This window comes from Neovison vison, chromosome 6 (genome assembly GCF_020171115.1).
Source record: "Neovison vison isolate M4711 chromosome 6, ASM_NN_V1, whole genome shotgun sequence".
NCBI classification, from domain to species: Eukaryota; Metazoa; Chordata; class Mammalia; order Carnivora; family Mustelidae; genus Neogale; species Neogale vison.
In genome coordinates this window covers 194,301,686-194,319,539 of record NC_058096.1, presented here as the reverse complement: position 1 = coordinate 194,319,539, position 17,854 = coordinate 194,301,686, and the positions used below count along the sequence as shown (strand labels likewise).

The window sequence follows — 17,854 nt, the reverse complement described above, 5'->3', positions numbered from 1 at the left end:
AGGGCAGTGGTGGCTTGGACTAGTGGAGTTTCTCCATAGACTAGTGGTAGACCTTGTCGAGACCAGAGACTCGATCTCAATCGATACCAGATTTTCAATCCTGAGTGACTCTGCCTGTGGGCTCAGGGCTCTGGCAAGGTCGTCTTCTCCGCCTGTTCTCTTAAACACTGCTTGGCCCATACTTCCGACAAAGATGGCTGTTGAGAACTTAGGTTGGGAATGTTCATACTTTGTGAGACTAGAGAGCAGCGGGGGACCTGTGTCTGTTCCTGGGGGAGGCAGTGAGTCATTGGGGTTGGCGTCTGATTCCAGGGAAAGGGAAAGACTCAGTGAACCCTGAGGATCTGGAGCCCCGGGGCTGGGGCGTGTGGGTCTCCAGCTTCTGCCATGAAGCATCCCATGTGCCATCTCGGCGGAGTTCCTTCTGGAGTCAGGTCACCCCAGTAGCCTCTGCCCCGGACTCATGCCGACTCCTCAGGCAGTCTCTATGCTCGGTGTTCTTGTCTGTAAAATGGGTATAACAAGAGCTCTCAGTGCAGATAAATGGAGTCTCCCTTGTGGTCCATCACAAGTAAGGAGGCGCTGTTGCAACCCAAAGACCACGAAATCACAATGGCAACCATAAAGAGGCTCCTCATGGGTCTTTGTTTTGTCATCCTCCCTGGACAGTAAGAAGCATGCCAAGACTTGTCCCCAGTTAGTTGGCATTCGGAATGACCTTCAGGAACTGTGCTCTTTCCGCAGGCTGGTAAACCAGAGCCACTCGCTCACCACATACATCTAGGGGGAAGGTTCACATCTCAAAGCCTTGTGGGCCGTAGGTCTCTGTCGAAACTTGTCAGCCCCTCCAGGTGGCACAAAAGCAGCCAGAATAATATGTAAGTGAGCAGATGTGCTTGAGTTCCAACAAAACACCGTGTACGGAACCAGACAGTGGGCCTGGATTGACCTGCACAGCGGCATTTTCCGACCCCTGGTTTAAGCAGAAATACGTGTGTGCTTGTTGGTTGACGAAGGGTATGAGTGACCCGAGGGTAAAACCCGCACCCTCACATCCGTCCATGATCCCACCTCCTCACTTCCCTGCCAGCCCCTTACTCTTTCCCCGTCTGCCTCCCCCCGCTTGGCATTTACTTATTAAATAAAGCCCCTCACCTGCGTGTCAGTGGTGTGACTTAAAGACTTTGTATGTACATTTCTTTAAATCTCACTTAGTTTTTCTTCACGGTAAGTAAACACAATTATTTTCATCAATATTTAGCCTTCTTCTTTTTTTTTTTTTTCTTGAGAGAGAGCGAGCGAGCGGGATGGAGGGTGTGGAGGGGCAGAGGGGAGAGAGGACCTCACACAAACTCCCTGCTGAGCGCAGAGCCCGACACAGGGCTCAATCCCAAGACTCCCAAGACCATGGCCTGAGCCAAAATCAAGCATCGGACGCTTAACCGACGGAGTCACCCAGGTGCCCCTACATTTAGCCTCTTTGAAACAAGCATTAATTCTTTAAAGTTACAAACTGTGTTATATTTTGACCAGCATCTCCAGAAGCCTTGTTTTAAATGCTGATGATGTCTGATAACATCTTTGTAAGTCCTGTGAGGAGTGGCTTTGGTCTGAATTCACAAGGAAGGAGAAGAGGAGTCCTTCTGTGGGAGAAGCAGCAAACTCAGACAATGACAGAAGGCAGACAGGTGGGGTCAGTGAGAGAAGCAGACATTAGGGAGGGGAGAGGACCACAGCAAACCAGAGTGCACGTGTGTTTTCTAAAGAGGACAGCCTTACTCAGTTCCTCTGATTATAGCCGCTGAAGATCCCTCGCAAGCCAGAAATCCAAATCTTTGTACAGTATCTCTCAATTTTTAAATGAGTTCCAATTTTTAAGACATTTTCCCTTTTTCTTCCCTTTCATTTTTCGTTTTCACATACGCCAACGAAACAGATCCCCGGACTGGGGAGGTAGGAACTGCTTGTCGTTGGCCTCGGCTGTAGAGCTGATAGCTCCATTTCCAGCTGCCCTGCAGGCCGATGGGAAGGATTAGAGGCTTCCGCGCAGCTGCTATGTCTGTGTGCTGGCCTCTGCTAGTGGGAAATCCTCGATGGGACATGTGCCGCGTGGAAATCTGAGGCAGCCCCTCTCTTGTGAGCCACAGGCAGAACGTGGTGCAGGCACCCCCAGTAGCCAAATGATACCATAAGATGTTCTTGGCGTGGTGTGCAGGACAGCAGGCCCTGGCAGAAGCATTTCAGGTTGGGCGTGGTCTATAAAACAATCACTTAGTGCTAGGGCTTTCCATCTTCGTTTCCTCAAATCAGGGAAAGTCCTTTCTCAGACTGAATCCTGCTCAGAACCCCAGTAGAGAAATGTTCGTTCCCTGAAATCCTGCAGCCGCCCCTCTCTGGGTCAGTCCTGAGCCAGGTGCTTAAAGGACTGGGGCGTGGGGGTCTCCAGCTTCCACCATGGTTCTGGGGTCAGCCTACCAGTCTCCCGGCCTCCTTCTGTCTGAAATATGAGCTGAGAATGGTCGGAGTCAGTTCGTTGGGCCTCTTGCTTCTTTTTTTCTTTTTTTTCTTTCTTTCTTTTTTTTAAGATTTATTTATTTTAGAGGGAGAGAGAGAGAGAATGAGAGAGAGCAAGGGGGAGGGACAAGAGGAGAGAGAGAGTCACAAGCGGACTCTGAGCTCAACGCAGAGCCGGATGCAGGACTCGATCCCATGACCCAAGCTTATACCTGGAGTCCGTTGTTTAACGGACTGACCAAGCCACTCATGACCCCCTGCTGTTCTGCTTTGAACCACAGGGGTGGGTGCCAAGCTCCAGACACCCCACTCCTTTGGGCAAACCCTGAGGTACCCCTTTAGAACCCTCAAGCTCTGAGGAACCCACCTTGAAAACCTCTGATTCTAGAAACAGTAACAGTACTGGGTGACATTTGTTCTTTGCTGCTGTTGCCTGTGCTAAAAGCCCGACTGTGTTTGTGGTCCTATCGCACCCCTGGGGGGGCGGTGCTGTCCTTGTTGCCTTTGGCCAGTGAGGGAACTAAGGCACAGAAGGCTAAGGAACATGTCCGGGCAACACAGAGCTCCAGCACAGGCCAGGGAAGTCCCCCTCACACAGCACTGCTTTCCCTCTGGCTTTGGGCTCCTTCCCTGAGTGGGCAACACGAGATGATTTCAGATGGCATGTTAATTATTAAGTGACTATTTGAATGTGTGCTTTAGAGAAAAATAGCAGTTTTCCATTTATGGCAGAGGTTCTCAGCCAGGGAGGATTCTGTCCCTACACTCCCCAAAGGCGTTTGGCAACATCTGGAAACGTGTCTGGTTGTTGTGCCTGGGGAGGGCGCTGCCCCTGGCATCTAGTTGGGGAGAAACCAGGGATGCTGTTGAGAACCCTAACCCTGCACAGACCAGCCCCCCCACAACGAAGACCTCCCTGGTCCAAGCGCCAACGCTGCTGTGCTCAAGAAACTCTGATTTTTCATGTTCATATGCAGTGTCCTTCTCAAAGTTACTTTGAGGAAAGAACTCTTTAAGGACAGAAGTCGGGGCTAAGACAGGTTTGTGCAGACAGGGCAGGAATCATGGATGTAGTGCTCAGCCCGACTGTGTGGACATGGAGGGAACTGTAGGAGGCTTTATCTAAAATAAATTAAGCAGGCTGTTGTAGGGACCTTCCAAAGCACTTGGCAGCCAGAGCTAGTTTCGTGGGTCAGGTCCTCTTTTTGAAGATGTTTTCTAGATTATCCTGCCTGTCCCTGTTCTCAGCTGTCATCTTCCCGGGACGGCCAGCGTGCAGCGGCTGGGAGCAGCCTGAAGGAGTTGCTCAGTGCCGACATGGTTTAGTGTCCTCCCAGAAAGCGTCTGGCCCCTTGGAAGTTTCTGTCCTGCGTGAACTAATCTTTGAACTAAGACAGAGTCTATATCTCTTGGTGGTGGGGAACCAGACCCCACTGAGAACAAGCAGGACATTCCATGAAGGCTGGGCTCAGGAATCAGGTTGTCGTATGTGTTTGATGCAAGACTGTGGATGAGCTCTTTCCCAGCTGATGTTTGGGACCCATGATGTTGCCACCAAGGGTCTGTGGTGGCAGCTTGGTAGGTCAGGACCAGAGTACTTATAGGACTTAAAGTGTAATTGGGATTATCAAAGACCTCTAGTTTTCCAATGCCTGACTGAAGGAGATATGACAGACTATTGTTTGATTGCGTGCGTTGAAGGGAGCTCTCCGTGAAGGGGCAAGGAGTGCTTATTCACAGGGACTCCGGGTGGTTGTGTGTGTGTGTGTGTGTGTGTGCGCGCACGCGTGCGTGCGTGTGTGTGTTTGGTTATATAACCATATATATATATAAAATATTTTATTTATTTATTTGACGGAGAGAGAGAGATCACAAGCAGACAGAGAGGCAGGCAGAGAGAGGAGGAAGCAGGCTCCCTGCAGAGCAGAGAGCTCAATGCGGGAGCTCAATCCCAGGACCCTGAGATCATGACCTGAGCCGAAGGCAAAGGCTTAAACCACTGAGCCCTGCGGGCGCCCCTCGGGTGGTAATACAGATGGAAACACACGATGCTCTAATCCAGCTCCTGCACAGTAATGGGAGTCCAGAGCCCGGGCCCCTTGCAGGAGGATACGTGTGTTTGTAACTGACAGTCGTGTCTCTGCTGCCGTCGTTTAGACAATGCCAGGGCTCCAGAAAAATAAAGACGCGTTTTGTGGCCCTGGAAAAAACCAGCCACCTTCTCACTTCACACCTGCTTGGGGGGCTACTGTGCAAACAACAAAACCAAACAGAAAATAACAAACGTTGGCGAACATGGAGGGAATTTGGAACGCTTGTGCGCTGTTGGTGGGAATGTAAAACGGTCCAGCCGCTGTAGAGAACAATATGGTGGTTCCTTAAAAAATTAAAAATAGAACTGCCATATGAACCAGCCATCCCACTGCTGGGTAGCTCCCCAAAGGAACTGAAAGCAGGGTCTTGACGAGATCCCTGTGTATCCATGTTCACAGTGGTATTGTTTACAGTCGCCGAGGGAGGCACATTTGGGTTGTTACCCAAACAGATGCATGGATGAATTAAATGTGGTCTCCACATACAATGGAATGGTATTCAGCCTCAGAAAGGAAGAACGTTCTGGTTCGCGCTGCAGCACGAGTGAACCTTGAGGACAGGATGCCGGGGAAATAAGCCAGTGGCACAAAGACGAGTCTGTGACGCCACGAATGTGAGGTGCCTAGGGTCGTCAGAGTCATAGGGGCAGAGGGAGAAGGTAGCTGGCAGAGGCTGGGGGTGGGGGGGCTAGGGTTTAACGGGTATGGGGTTTCCGTTTCGCTGAGGAGAGACAGATTCTGGAGATGGGTTGCCCAACAGTGTGAATACACTGGACACGGCTGAAACGCACTCTTAGAAATGGTTAAGATGGTAAGTTTTATGTGTGTTTTTAACCAGTTTTTTGGCATGTGCGTGTGTGCGTGTGTGTGTGTGTGTTTTAAAGCAGCCGTCTTAATTCGCGGATGTGGGTGGTTTTTAATGAGCGGTGTTACTCAGAACAAATGTAGTCAAGTTGCCCACCGTTAAACCAGGCTGTATTATGAGTGTGGAGTGTGTCCTTCTCTTGCTCTTTGCTGAAAAGGGAAAGAATCCCGCTTTCGCCTACTCCTGAGAGTGGTCTCTCGGATCCAAGCTCATTTTAGCCTTGACGGCGTAGGGGTGGTTGTCCCGCCGCCGAAGCTGAGCCCTGACCATGGGGTAGGCGCGTTCCACATGCGTCCATCTGATGCATCGCTGCCTGTAGCATTTATAGTACAATGTACTCCGTTTTTATTTGCTTCTACTGGGATGAGAGCCAAGCCAGTAAAAGGCAAACAGCATTAATTCAGTGATGACATATGCCACTGAAAACTGTTTTTCTTTTCTTTTTTTTTTTTAATTTTTTTTTTTTTTTAAGCAGAATGGAGGCACTTTACTCAGATTCTTTTGGATGCTGAAATAAAAGCTGGGAGGCAGAGGGGATGTGGAGAAGGTCATTCATCCTTGCCTCCCTCCTGCGAATGCTCAGAGCAGGTTAGGTAGCATCTTGCTCCAAGTTTTATCTGGAAGACATTTCAGGAGACTCATTCTTCTGAGTCCCAGCTCCGGCTGGCCTCCCTCTTCTTACCTTCCCCGCATCCCTTTATCACAGCCATAGGCATGGAGGGAGAAGTGAGTGGAGGTTGTTACCCCCATTCCATTTCATCCTGGTGCATGCAGACCAGCAAGGTGCAGCTCTGGAAAGAGTATGAGAAAGGTCCCACCAAGTTCATTGAGGGGAATAGCCCCCATGGTATGGTTGGAGCAAGAGCCTGGTTAATTTCTAATTGGTTGAAAAATAAAATCCCTTTGGTGAAGTTAGTTATTCAATTAGGAAAGGTGCCTTGTCCAGGAGCAGTGCCTTCTCTTGAGTCAGGTTAGTGATTTCAGCATCACTTGGGTCAGAGGGCCCCCAGCAGACTGGAATTAGAGGGCCTAGAGTGAGCTGCCATCAGGGCCAGGGGTGAGGATGCAGGTCTGGTGTGTGACATTAGGGAGCAGCGAGGACTGTGGCAAACTAGGGAGACATGCCCTGTCCAAAGAGAATGTGCTGCCAGTTTCCAGCTGATGTTTGCCATTCCGGATGGAATTCAGGCCCGTGTTGCCAACCTCAAACACTGCTGGTAGGCAATTCCATTGTTGGTTTATGTGAACTCTGTTGCCTGTTAATGTTGGCAGCTACCTCTCAATCTAATAATAATTAGTGGGGGAGGGGTGCTAAGCCAGGCACACGTGTGGGCTGCCAGTTCACACAACCCACAGCAGGCAGGAATCGAAGGCTATTTCTGCTGGGAAAACCAGACCATCTGGATAAATCAGAAATGGAGATGAGGGGAGGAAAAGCTCTGTTAACTCAAAGGTCCTGCACTTATCCTGGTGTCAGGATTTGGGCATTGGGGAGGGGAGCACACCCTCCAGGAACTGGACAGCCAAGTTCTTTCAGGAGGCAGCTGGGTTACAAATGAGGCTCTGAATGAAAGTGAGCTGCTCCCAACAATTGGGAGTGTCTCATTTTACCCCATTGGTGGCCCTGTTGCCTGATTCCATGGGAAAGAAGAGAAGAATGAACTCTCTGGGTGCCTCCTCAGTATCAGGCCCTGTGCTCCATGCCTGCCTGGTCAAGCCAGCTTCAGGAGCATGGGCTCTGTGCTCAGAAGGCCCTGTGCTGGCCTCATGCTCGGCCGTCCCATCTTGAAACTCTTTAATAACTTACAAACAGGCCCCTTGATATCATTTTTCACCTGGCTCTGTAAATTACGTGGCCATCATTTGCACAATCTTCTTCACATTGGATGATCTTGTTTACTTCTTATAAGTCCTTTGAGAGGTTAGCGTCCTCATGTCTCCCTTTGAAAGAGAAGGGACCAGGGGCTCAGAGATGGGCGGTCACTCACCCAAAGTCACACAGCTAGAAGGTCCTGAGCCAGAATTTGTCATCGGGTCTGCCTGACTTTGAAGTGCACGATGTTGGTTGTACGGAATAGTGTATAGTTTGTTCCAGTGTCTGGGGGCCTTCGCATGGGGAGGACCGTTGGAGGACAAGTCCAGGAGCAGGAGAGTACATACCCAGCCCAGGCAGCTTGTCACGTGTGCCTAGTAGTTTCTGGCGGTTCACCGTTTTATTACACCTGCTCCTCTGAGGGCCTGCCAGGCCACAGTGGAAACAGGTGTTCCTGCTGAAGGACAGCAAGACGAGGGGTTGCGAGCTGGTCTCTGGGCCAACTGGGAGGTTCGGCCTGCACCTACGGAATGCTAATGCCCAGCTCACTGGAGCTTCTGTGTGATCGCCACTTAATGCTCTCAGATACCACAGGGCAGTCGCCCTCAGCATCTGCCTTGTGCCGCTGGGGTGTTGCAGAGGGAGAATGTGGGGGCTGGTGATGGTGATCATCCCGTTTGAGAACTTGAACCAGCTGCCAAACGGCTACTAAGCAGTGTTCTATGTGGTTTCTGTGTACTTGTTCATTGAAGCCGCACACCCCACAGGGTGGTGGGCAATACGATCGTCTTCATTTACAGAGGAGGAAATGAAGGCACAGAGAGGTTAAGAAACTTGCCCAGAGCTGCAGAGACAGGAGACAGGGCTTCACTACTGTTCTTCCATGTACAGTTGGGAGTCAGCCCTTCCTTGGGGGAACCCTGGTAATGAATAGGAGAGCCGTTATAATTGCGTATGACGTGTACGGTAAGGGAAGTATGTGGTGAGGGTGTTGACAAGGATGAGAAGAGGTGCATAGCACTGCTCCACGCCAGACACATCTTCCCCTTGAATTTTGCCACCCCTCCTGTGGAGCGGGTTTTTTACAGAGGGAGAACTTCAGGCCCAAACTGATACAAGTTATTAGTTGTCACATAGAATGGCAGAGCCTGGATTTGAACCTGTGATCTGAACTCTACTCGGCCCTCCAGAGATCACACAGCCTGAAGGCTTGGGGAGGCCTCATGGAGGAAGTAGCACCTGAGCCAGGATTGGGTGATCGATGGGGCCTTCTGGGGGCAAGGTGGAAAAGGCATTCCTAGAAGTGGGATGACAGGGACGAAGGCAGAGAGGGGGGACCCCCCCCACCCCCCTGTGGCCCAGCAAGGTCACCGGTTGCATGGGTGTTCTTGGAACACAATAGGGGGTGGGCAAGGAGCAGCAGGAGATAATGAGGGGCAGGGGGTAGGGGATTGGGGGGAGGGCTTGCTGTCCCTGAGAGCAGCAAGGAATTCATCAGCAGAGGGACAGGAGCAGAGTTCACATGGTTGTGTACAGATGTGATGAAAATATCAGGCTCCTGGTACCATGAAGGCAAAGCAGGACAGTGAATATGACGATGAAATCGACTTTGGCCCCACATGGACATCCAGTAGTGCTCGTGTTTTTGCGTGGCCTCTAGGATTAAGGCCCTGGGCACATGGAGCTGCTGGCAGAACAGAATTTTCTTGGGTCTGGCATGCTGCCAGTGCTGCTGATTGAGGGTCACTCCTCTACCTCCTTCAAAACAAAATTCACACACGAGCTCTGTGAAATGTTAGAGCAGTGACTCAGTCGTGCAACTGGAGGCTAGCTGTGCTTTCCGGACCCCCTGCTCTGCAGACCATGCTGTCCTCTGGCAAGTCTTTCCTGAGGCCGAAGGCTCCCCCGAGAAGCTGATGAGAACCTGCACCCTCGCTTGTGGAGGACGAGAGGGGGACAGACGTAACGGCTGGCACATGGGACCGTGGACTATGCCCTTGACGCTCACATCTAGAGCATGACTCATAAGGCCCAGAAATCCTGCAGTGGCCACTGTTTACTGGGTTAAGGATGGCAGAGAGTCTGGACCTGGTGTTTCCAGTGACTGTTTAGAGAGATAGGTGTGAGGGCCTCTTCCAACCAATGATCCTTTTCAGTGCTTGATGGGGAGTAAGACCTGGAGTTTGCATGCAGCCTCCCTTCCCTTCCTGTCTATGCGTTGGTAGCCCAGGCAAGAATCCTTTTCTGTCAAGGGACCGGGAGAGAAAAAAGACATCGGGAGTTCTCCCAGGGTGGATGCTGAATTCACTGGACACGTGACCTATAATGTCAGTCCTCCTGCCATAGTTTTCCTTTAACAGGACCTTCCCGTCTTTAAGATGCTTCTGACCATCAGCCAGATAGTTACCTGGCTGGGCTGCCCCTGCTGGAGCCCAGCACAATTATTCTCGTTCCTAACTGGTTCTTCTGGCCGATCACCAGAGCTTTGCTATTCAAACATCAGGCCAAGGGAGAGATTGCACACCTGATCTTACAAGCCTCAGCTTACAACCCTGCAGTAACTTCCAGTGCTCTTGGATGGAACTAGAACATCTCCTGAATTCAGCCTATAGGGCCCTGGCGGATGTGGCCTCTACTGCTCCATCTTGATCCCCTTCATTCTCATTCTCTCTGTCCAGAACACTCTTCTTCCCCTGCACTCAGCCTGGCGAACTCCCCTTCACCCTCCAGGTATCCATGTCACAAGCCCCCTCCAGAATCTTTAGGACCCTTAGGCTAGGATAGCTCTTCCCACTGTGCATAGCCCTTGGGCTCTCCCTGGTGTCCCATTCATCTTATCCTAATTCCTTGTTCTTGCCTCTGCCTCTCCCCCTTTCGGTGACTCCCACCCTGCAGCACAGGGTTGTTCCTGCCTGATGTCCCGCAGAAACCCCATCCCCTAGCACCACCGTGTTGGGTACAGACTGGAGACTCCGCAAATAGCTACCTAATGAGAAATCATGGAGCAAGGGGTCAAGAGTGATGGGCTGGCACAGTTATAAACTGTGAAGTGCCGTGTTACGGTGTGTCATCAGAGCGTGCCTGCCTCTCTCTCCTTCCCTGTGAACCGGCCTCCGTCTGGCCCCTTGTGATGCACAGGGCTGTGCTTGAAACAAAGGAGGTGATCAAAGGAAGCTAGAAGAAGCCAGTGAAAAGCTCTGTAACACGCTTCTTCATTACTCAGGAGCCTTGCCTGTTTATAAATCTGCTTTCAGATCCAATTATTTCTTTCCTGGGCAGCCCACCTTTTCTGACTTGGAAACCCAGACTGATTAGCCCCGCACCGCAGCCACCCTGCAGAGGGACACTCTGGGCTGGCTGAACGCTGGCCTCATTTTTGCAGAGCAGGAGGATCCTGGCTGAGCACAAGTCAGCCTGCAGCCAGCTGTAGATTTTTCCCCGGGACTTCTCCCCCCTGCTCACACTGAACTTTGCTTTCTCATCACCTGCCTCCCATGATTAGCCTTGAGCCCCCCTGCCCTTCCCAGCCTCATTTGCGCCACCTGGAGCTTTCCGGGCAGCTTCCCGCCAGTATAAAGGAGAGTAGGTTCCTTCCGGAGGCTCCTGGGGACTTGGGAAGATCCTCGGGGCCGGTGAGAACCAGAGGGAAGAGCTGCTTGGGTAAGAGTCATCTGCGGACAAGAGAGAATCCCAGATCATTTCAGCCTTTGAACCTCTAGACCGGAGCAGAGCGGACTTCCTGTCTCCAGTTGTCTATGAACTTTAAGACGCGTGGGGGTGGGGAGTAATGGGAGGGGAGGGAAAGCTGGAGACCCAGGCTCTCCAGGGGTCTGAGGGTGGGGACTGCTGGGCAGAAAGCGTCTTTGGTGCCCCCTGTGGACTGTGCTGTAATTGAGTCTATAAGTGGCTGGCTGGGACCCCAGGGGGAGAGCGGCAGCCCTACCCGTGCCGGCACGCCACCCCTGCCCTTGCCTGGAAGCCTGGGAGCCACAGGCTTGGAGGATTGGCCCACTACAACTTTATCTTTTAGGGAGAGGTGCTTTCCCCAAACAGAAGCGGGGGCAGGTACTAGAGGAAGGAGCAAGGGGTGCAAAGGAGGCAAAGAATAGAACCATTGTGGTTAAGCCAGTTATCTTAGCAAAACCCGTCCTGCCTCCAGCCTTGGCGCTAGGGAACCTGAGAGGCTCCGAGCCACCTCCCACCACCACTCCAGCCCCTTTCCTGAGGGAAGTGTGATGCTGCGTTCAGGACAGAGCACATTTCTTCAGTGTATCCAAAAGCCGCTCTGGGTCGTAATGTTCTTGGAGTGGAGCTGGATGTCTCTCTCCTGTGCAACTCTCTGCGAGTACATCTTGGCCTCCGTCTGCGAGTCCTTCCCACTGGCCATTAGAGAAAAAACCCGGCTTGGTCTGGGACTTGGTAGGAAACGGTGCCTGCTGCAGATTGCCCTTCTTGTCCTGGGACAGCCCAAACAGGCAGCCCTGTCCCCTGGAAGCCACCCCAAAGTGGAACAGAGCTCTGTGTCTTACTCTGGCTCCCCGTTCCCCCTCGCTCCTGTCCTCTGACTGCCATGGTTTCTCTTTGCAGCAGAAAAGAACACCTCTGGAATGATAAGCCGTCCTTCTCCAGGGAGGATGGAGTGGATCATCCCTCTGATTGTGGTATCAGCCTTGACCTTCGTGTGCCTCATCCTTCTCATCGCTGTGCTAGTTTACTGGAGGTGAGTAAGCCAGGCTGTACCTACAGAGGGGATGTGGGGGGGCTAGGTTCTGCTATAAGCACGTTGCCCTGGGTGGGGTCGGCTATGGGGTGGGGAAGCCCAGGGCCTCTCATTCAGTAAGGCAAGGCAGCTGGAGTGTGTCTAGGGTCACCACCTGGGGGGTCTGCTTTATCTGGAAGCTGCTGGTGGGCTAGAGCCACGATTGAGATCAAGGCCCTTAGGCAGAGCTGCTATGACTACAAGCCAAAGGAGATTTTGCCTGGGAATCAGGGACCTCCACATTCAGACCCTAGCCTTGATACTTGGTGGATTCAAACCCCATTTCCACCTTAAGCTTTAGTTCCTGAACCTGGAAAATGAGTTAAGTTTCCTAGCATTTCCAGGTTCTCCAGGGCTATGTTTCACTTTGTTGTATCTGTATAATGACCCTTCTTGACTTTAAGATGTTTGTGAAAGCCATTTGCTGGAAATCAGGTGATAGGGAAACACTGAGCACATTATGTGGCATTTATTACCCACAGTATAAAAACAGCTGATTTTTAAGTCCTTCCTGAGTTATCATTGTCCTTGAACTGGTTCTCACTGTTGCCCTGGGAAGGCTGCTTGCAGCTTCTCTTTAAAAGTTCTGTGTTTTCCAGCTACATTGTCTGAGGCAGCTTAACTGAGTGAGACAGGCTGGCCCACTTGGTTGGGCCTCACCTCTCCGACTGCTGTAGGAAACTTCTGCCCTTGAACGAGCGTCCTCTGTAACAAACAGGTGTCCTGTTTCCATCCTTTTTTTCCCCTCTTGCCATTCACTGTGTTAATTTTGAGCTCCTATTATGTGCCAGACAGACTTACCTCCTGGAGCTTACTGGAGATAGGCAATAAGCAAAGTACATAAGATATGTGATACTTAAAGTGATAGTAGTGTGTAATGGAGAAAACTAAATCTGGAAAGGGGAGGGGCCTTCTGGGAGTTGGGTTGAGTATTCCACTTCCCTAAATGGCAAGTGATATTTGAGCAAAGACCTAAAGTGAGAGGGAGTCAGATGGGCTCCATTGGAGGCAGGTAACAAGCAAAAGAAACCGCATGTGCAAAGGCCCTGAGGCAGGAGTGTACCCGGCGCATTTCAGGAAGAACAAAGAGAGATCAGTGTGGCTGGAGCAAGTGAGCATGGGGGAGAGTGGTAGGAGAGAGGGTCAGGAAGACACTGGGTAGAAGGGAGACATGTCATGTACAGCCTTGTGGGACATTGTGATACACTGCCTTTCACCCTGAGATAAGTAGGGTTTGCAATAGAATTGTGTTGTGATCTGACTTCTGGATGACCTAGCTGCTGTGTTGCAAAAAGCCTGAAGAGGATCAGGGGCAGCAGCAGGGCGACCAGCTGGAAGAGGAAACAAGTCCAGAAGGAGGTGATGAGGGGGTAGCAGTGCAGGTGGTAGGAAACCGTTGGATTTAGACCATTTTTGAAGGTGGGATTGACAGACTCTTCTGTCCCTGGGCCCATTCTCCATTCAGTAGAACCAGGTATAAGGAAGGGTTCATCCCCAGCTTCCCTAGGTGTCTGATGGCAGCTGTAGCGCTATAAATACAACAGACCAGCAAGATCATGAATTTCCTGGTGTTTGGGGGTGAGCCTGGGAACACTAGACTCCTCTCCCTATTGTGCCTTCTCTAGAACAAGGTGGTTTGCAAACTGACATTGGTCTGGAGCCCACTGGTAAATGGGAAGCTGCATGACATAGATTTAACTGAGCACATGGAAGTGAGAAAAGGTCTGCATGCTCCTCTCTTTGCTCTGCTCTGTACCGTTATGTGGTTTTAATCGTAGACCCTCTACACAGCAGAGCAGAGCGTATGCACAGCTGCCCCCAGGCTGGGCACTATCTGTCGCTCAGCAGACCTGACGTGAACAAGTTCCTGCCCTGAGCAGCTGTAGCAAAAACCTCAGGACTGTTTCTGACAGGCCCACCTCAGTCCTGTGCCCACCCAGGAACAGATCCCCGTGAACAGCGGCTATGTGGCCGAGCATCCATGGAGACCAGGCCAGCCAAAACACGCACGCTGACCATACAAGCTGCATTAGGGGCCTGTGTGATACAGTAATGAGAACTTTGAGACCCTTACATTCAAGAGGCGTTTTCCCATTAGAAAATGACAACTGCCTATTTTTTCAAAAAATTCGGTTTAAACAGAAAATATTTTGAAGAATACTGGTTGTATAAAATGTATGATTTCTTTCCTACATTTTACCAGTTTGGATATATCCCAAGCTTGATTTTTAGTAACCAGAAGTTTCAATATCAGTGGACTCTGCACACAAGCGTTCATAGACTCTTCCTGCCAGTCCACAAAAGGGAATATGAAGGAGAATGTTCTCATGGTTGGAAGTGAAATTGAATGAGTAGTAGGATGGATAAGTTGGCCAAGCACGAGAACAGCCGAGAGGAGACAAGGACCTCTTTTCTGTCCGACTTTTTTGTTTCTCATTAATGCGCAAGCAGGAGGCATTGGGGAGCTCACACAGAAAACTGGTTAAGTGCATTTGCCTTTGGCGACATAGGTGTGAAGCTAGGACCGTGGTGCCCTTCCCCTGCCTTCTGAAGCACAGCGAGAGTGGAGGATTGCCAGACAGAGGTGACCTAAGTAGGGCATTGAGGCTGATGAAAGCCTTCTGGGTTGTGTCCTTGGTGGCAGGTGTGCACCTGGGGTTTCAAACCAGCTCGCTGTGGTGGCCGTTTCTACAACCAAGGGCTGACCCTTTGCAACTATGCACGTTCCTGAGTGTGTTGGAGTCCTTGATGCTGCAGTCGAATGAGCTCATGAGACAGTAGAAATGAAACCCGAGCTCTCTGATTTCTTTTTCTCTACCAGTGTGCCCTTGTCTTATGGTGTTCATGCTTGCTAATGTTTCCCAGGTCCCTTTTTATGTGCCAGGAACCATGCCCAGTGCTCAGATGGTACCATGTCCTGTGATTCTTCAAGGAAACCTTAGGGCAGGGACTACTATGATCCCCATTTAAGAATGAGGAGCTGGGAGCTCTTGGAGGCCCTGTAGGAAGTGGTGGACCCTGGTTTTGACCATAGGTCCTCTTCACTCTAGAATTCATAACCTTACTGAAGCATCGGGGTGCTGGTCTCCAACCTAAATACTGTGAAAGCTGAGCATGACCGACATTCAGCAAAGACAACCGGAGGTGGGATTAGTGGGCCTGTTGTGCCACCACCTTCCTGTGAGCCTCTCCTGCCAGCTTTGACCAGGGAAGGTAAAGGAACTAAGGTTTGTGGAAGGCCCACTATGGGCTAAGCAGTGTGAGTATTCTATCTACCCTGACGGTTCTGGGTGCCACCTGAAGGGATACATACCTTATCTGAAGCAGGTTGGAAAGGCATGCGGGAACCACATGACAGGAAGGCAACAGGAGAAAGCAGCCATGCTATGTAGGGCTGAGGGGGCAGCACAGGCCTGGAGGCACCCAGGCTGGATTTGGAGCCGACTCCGGCGTTCACTACCCATGGCCTCCGAGTAGGTGTCACTAGCAGGAGTATAGTTATTCCCAAAGGGGTGAAAATGGGTATTTAGGAGGTTCAAAACAAATAAATAATGTTATATATATATATATATATATAGAGAGAGAGAGAGAGAGAGAGAGAGGGAGAGCGCGCGCGCGCTCAGGTATATATATAGAGAGAAAGAGCTCAGGTATATAGTGCCCAGATATACAGCAGGTTCCTGGTGTATATCCTGGTGTATTCCAGTGGAGGGCAGTGATGAGGAAGCAGTCTGCTTCAGGATGTGCCCATCTTGGGAGGAGCACAGGCTGGTGTGTGGAGGTGTTGAATCTTCGCACGGTCCACCTGAAACGGATAGAATACTATTCTGCTAATTCACTGGAATTAAAATAAGAGCTTTGAAAAGGGCCCCCTAGGAGAGGGGCCAAGGGGGGACAGAGGACAGAGGAGCTGGGTCTTTTGACAAAACGATTCTACCACCTTCAGCTTCTCCATCTGCAAAACAATTAAGAAATGTGTCCCTTTGGGCTCACTGTGGGAGAGGGTAACCCCAGCACCTGGCAGGTGGCAAGTAAGCCACAGTGGCTGTGTTTCCCCCGACTTTCGGGGAGAAATTAGATCGTAATTCTGGGTCCTGGTGTGCCTAAAAAGTTGTTCTCTGACAGCCTCAGATTGACAGACCTCAACAAATGCTGTCCCCTAAGTATAACCCGTGTGTAGTTGTCCACTTTCTGATAGTGGGTCCTTGCTCAAAGCATTGCTTGAAAATAGCTTTTGGAAGTTCCTTCTAGAGTTCATTCTTTTGAATACCAGTAGTGCCAAGTATTTATCCTAAAAATAGCTAAAAGTCACGTGTCTGGAGCTAAATATAGTATAAATGTAGGTGAACCAACTGAGGAGAACCACTATGGACCAAAAAAGGAAAGCTTAATGAAACAGGTTCCTTTGACACTCCCAATGGGCCTAGAGGCCATTCTGGAGGAGCCCATCCCTAATTGACTAGGTTAGAGGCATGACTGACCCACCACCCGCCCTCTTTGAAGCCCCATGCTCAGCCTACTTCACTCGGGATTGGCTGCATGAGCCTCCGTAGAAGTAACCTAACACCCTCGTGGTCTCACCACTCAAAGTTTCCTTGTCACCTGTGTGTAGTCTCATGGAGCTGCGCAGCCCTCTTCCACCTGAAGCCTCTCTTCCTGGGACATGGGTTTCCCAAATGGCTGCCACAGGGTAGAAAAATCAAGGAGGCACCTTGTTTTCAACCGCATGACCCAGAACTGGAATCCCACAGTTCCATTTGCTCACCATGGGCCAGAGAGGGTCACCCAGCCCCAAGGACACAGGCTAAGGTGGAGAGCACATGGATGTTGCTTGAGTGGCCGGAAGTATCCTTCATAATTCAGACCCACTAGCATCATTTAGCAAAGAGTAAGTTTCCTTGAAGGAACAACTTTGGAGGTCAATCATTAGGTGAGTCTCATTACTCCACCTTTGGCCCAAACTAGAAAATATGGTAGGGACCTGTTTCCTTTACCGCCTCCCCAACTAGAAGATTCATAGAGGCCCCCTGGGGACTATTTGAGCAGTGTCTTTACAGGTAGCAACATGGGTCTGGGGAAGAACCTAATTTCTGAGCATTGGTTAGCTCAGATGTCACAGGTAGTGTGTCACAGTTCTTAAGTGCTCCTTCCGAGGATCTGCATTGAATTTCAGTAGGGACCAAAATCCCTAACCATGCAGAAGTCGCTGTGAGGCTAGCAAGAAATGCATGCAAAATGTTTTGGAGCAAAGGCTGGGGTTGTAGGGCAGCTGATAAAGATAAAATCAATAGTCACGGTTTGTGTCCTTTTGCAAATGATGCCGGGAGTGTGCCTTTTAAATATTGTAATCCGTAACCGTGCAATGGTTCAGAGCTGTAAGAGTCTATAGGAATGAGGAAGAAGCCCTAAATCGAGTAGTTTTTGAAGTCTGCCATCTCGGCCTTACTACTCAGGATGAAAACAAAAGGCACCTTTTGAGTTTCTTACAGTCAGAAACTCATTCCAAGAGCTCCAGATCCCCTGTCTTAGCAAGACAAGCTGTTTACATGGCACCAGTGTGCTGACATTCCTGAAAAGACAGGGAGATGCACAGCTGCTGCCACTCAGGAAGGAGAGGAACGTTTTTGGAAGGTTTCTTTCTGATTTGCATAACTTGAGGTAGAGGCTGGGCGAAGAGCTCTGTGCAGACGGCCCAGACACTGTGCTTGGGGTACAGCTTGTTCATTACCCTGCTTTGTAGCATCGCTTAGCCCTTCGTGTCCACGGAGAACTGGGAGTATGGACAAGTCATTTAGAATTTTGTTTTTCCT

At 50.6% G+C, this 17,854-nt stretch overlaps 1 protein-coding gene across 3 annotated transcripts in view; it reads left to right on the top strand.

Moving 5' to 3' along the window:
* PTPRG (protein tyrosine phosphatase receptor type G) overlaps positions 1 to 17,854 on the top strand; it is a 709,729-nt gene that overhangs the window by 616,414 nt on the left and 75,461 nt on the right. For 2 of the 3 annotated variants that reach the window (XM_044253276.1, XM_044253274.1), the window contains exon 13: positions 11,873 to 12,005. In XM_044253276.1, the coding sequence (XP_044109211.1) occupies positions 11,873 to 12,005 (133 nt within the window). The remainder of the gene's footprint in view (positions 1 to 11,872; positions 12,006 to 17,854) is intronic. The other variant, XM_044253275.1, reaches the window with a different exon arrangement.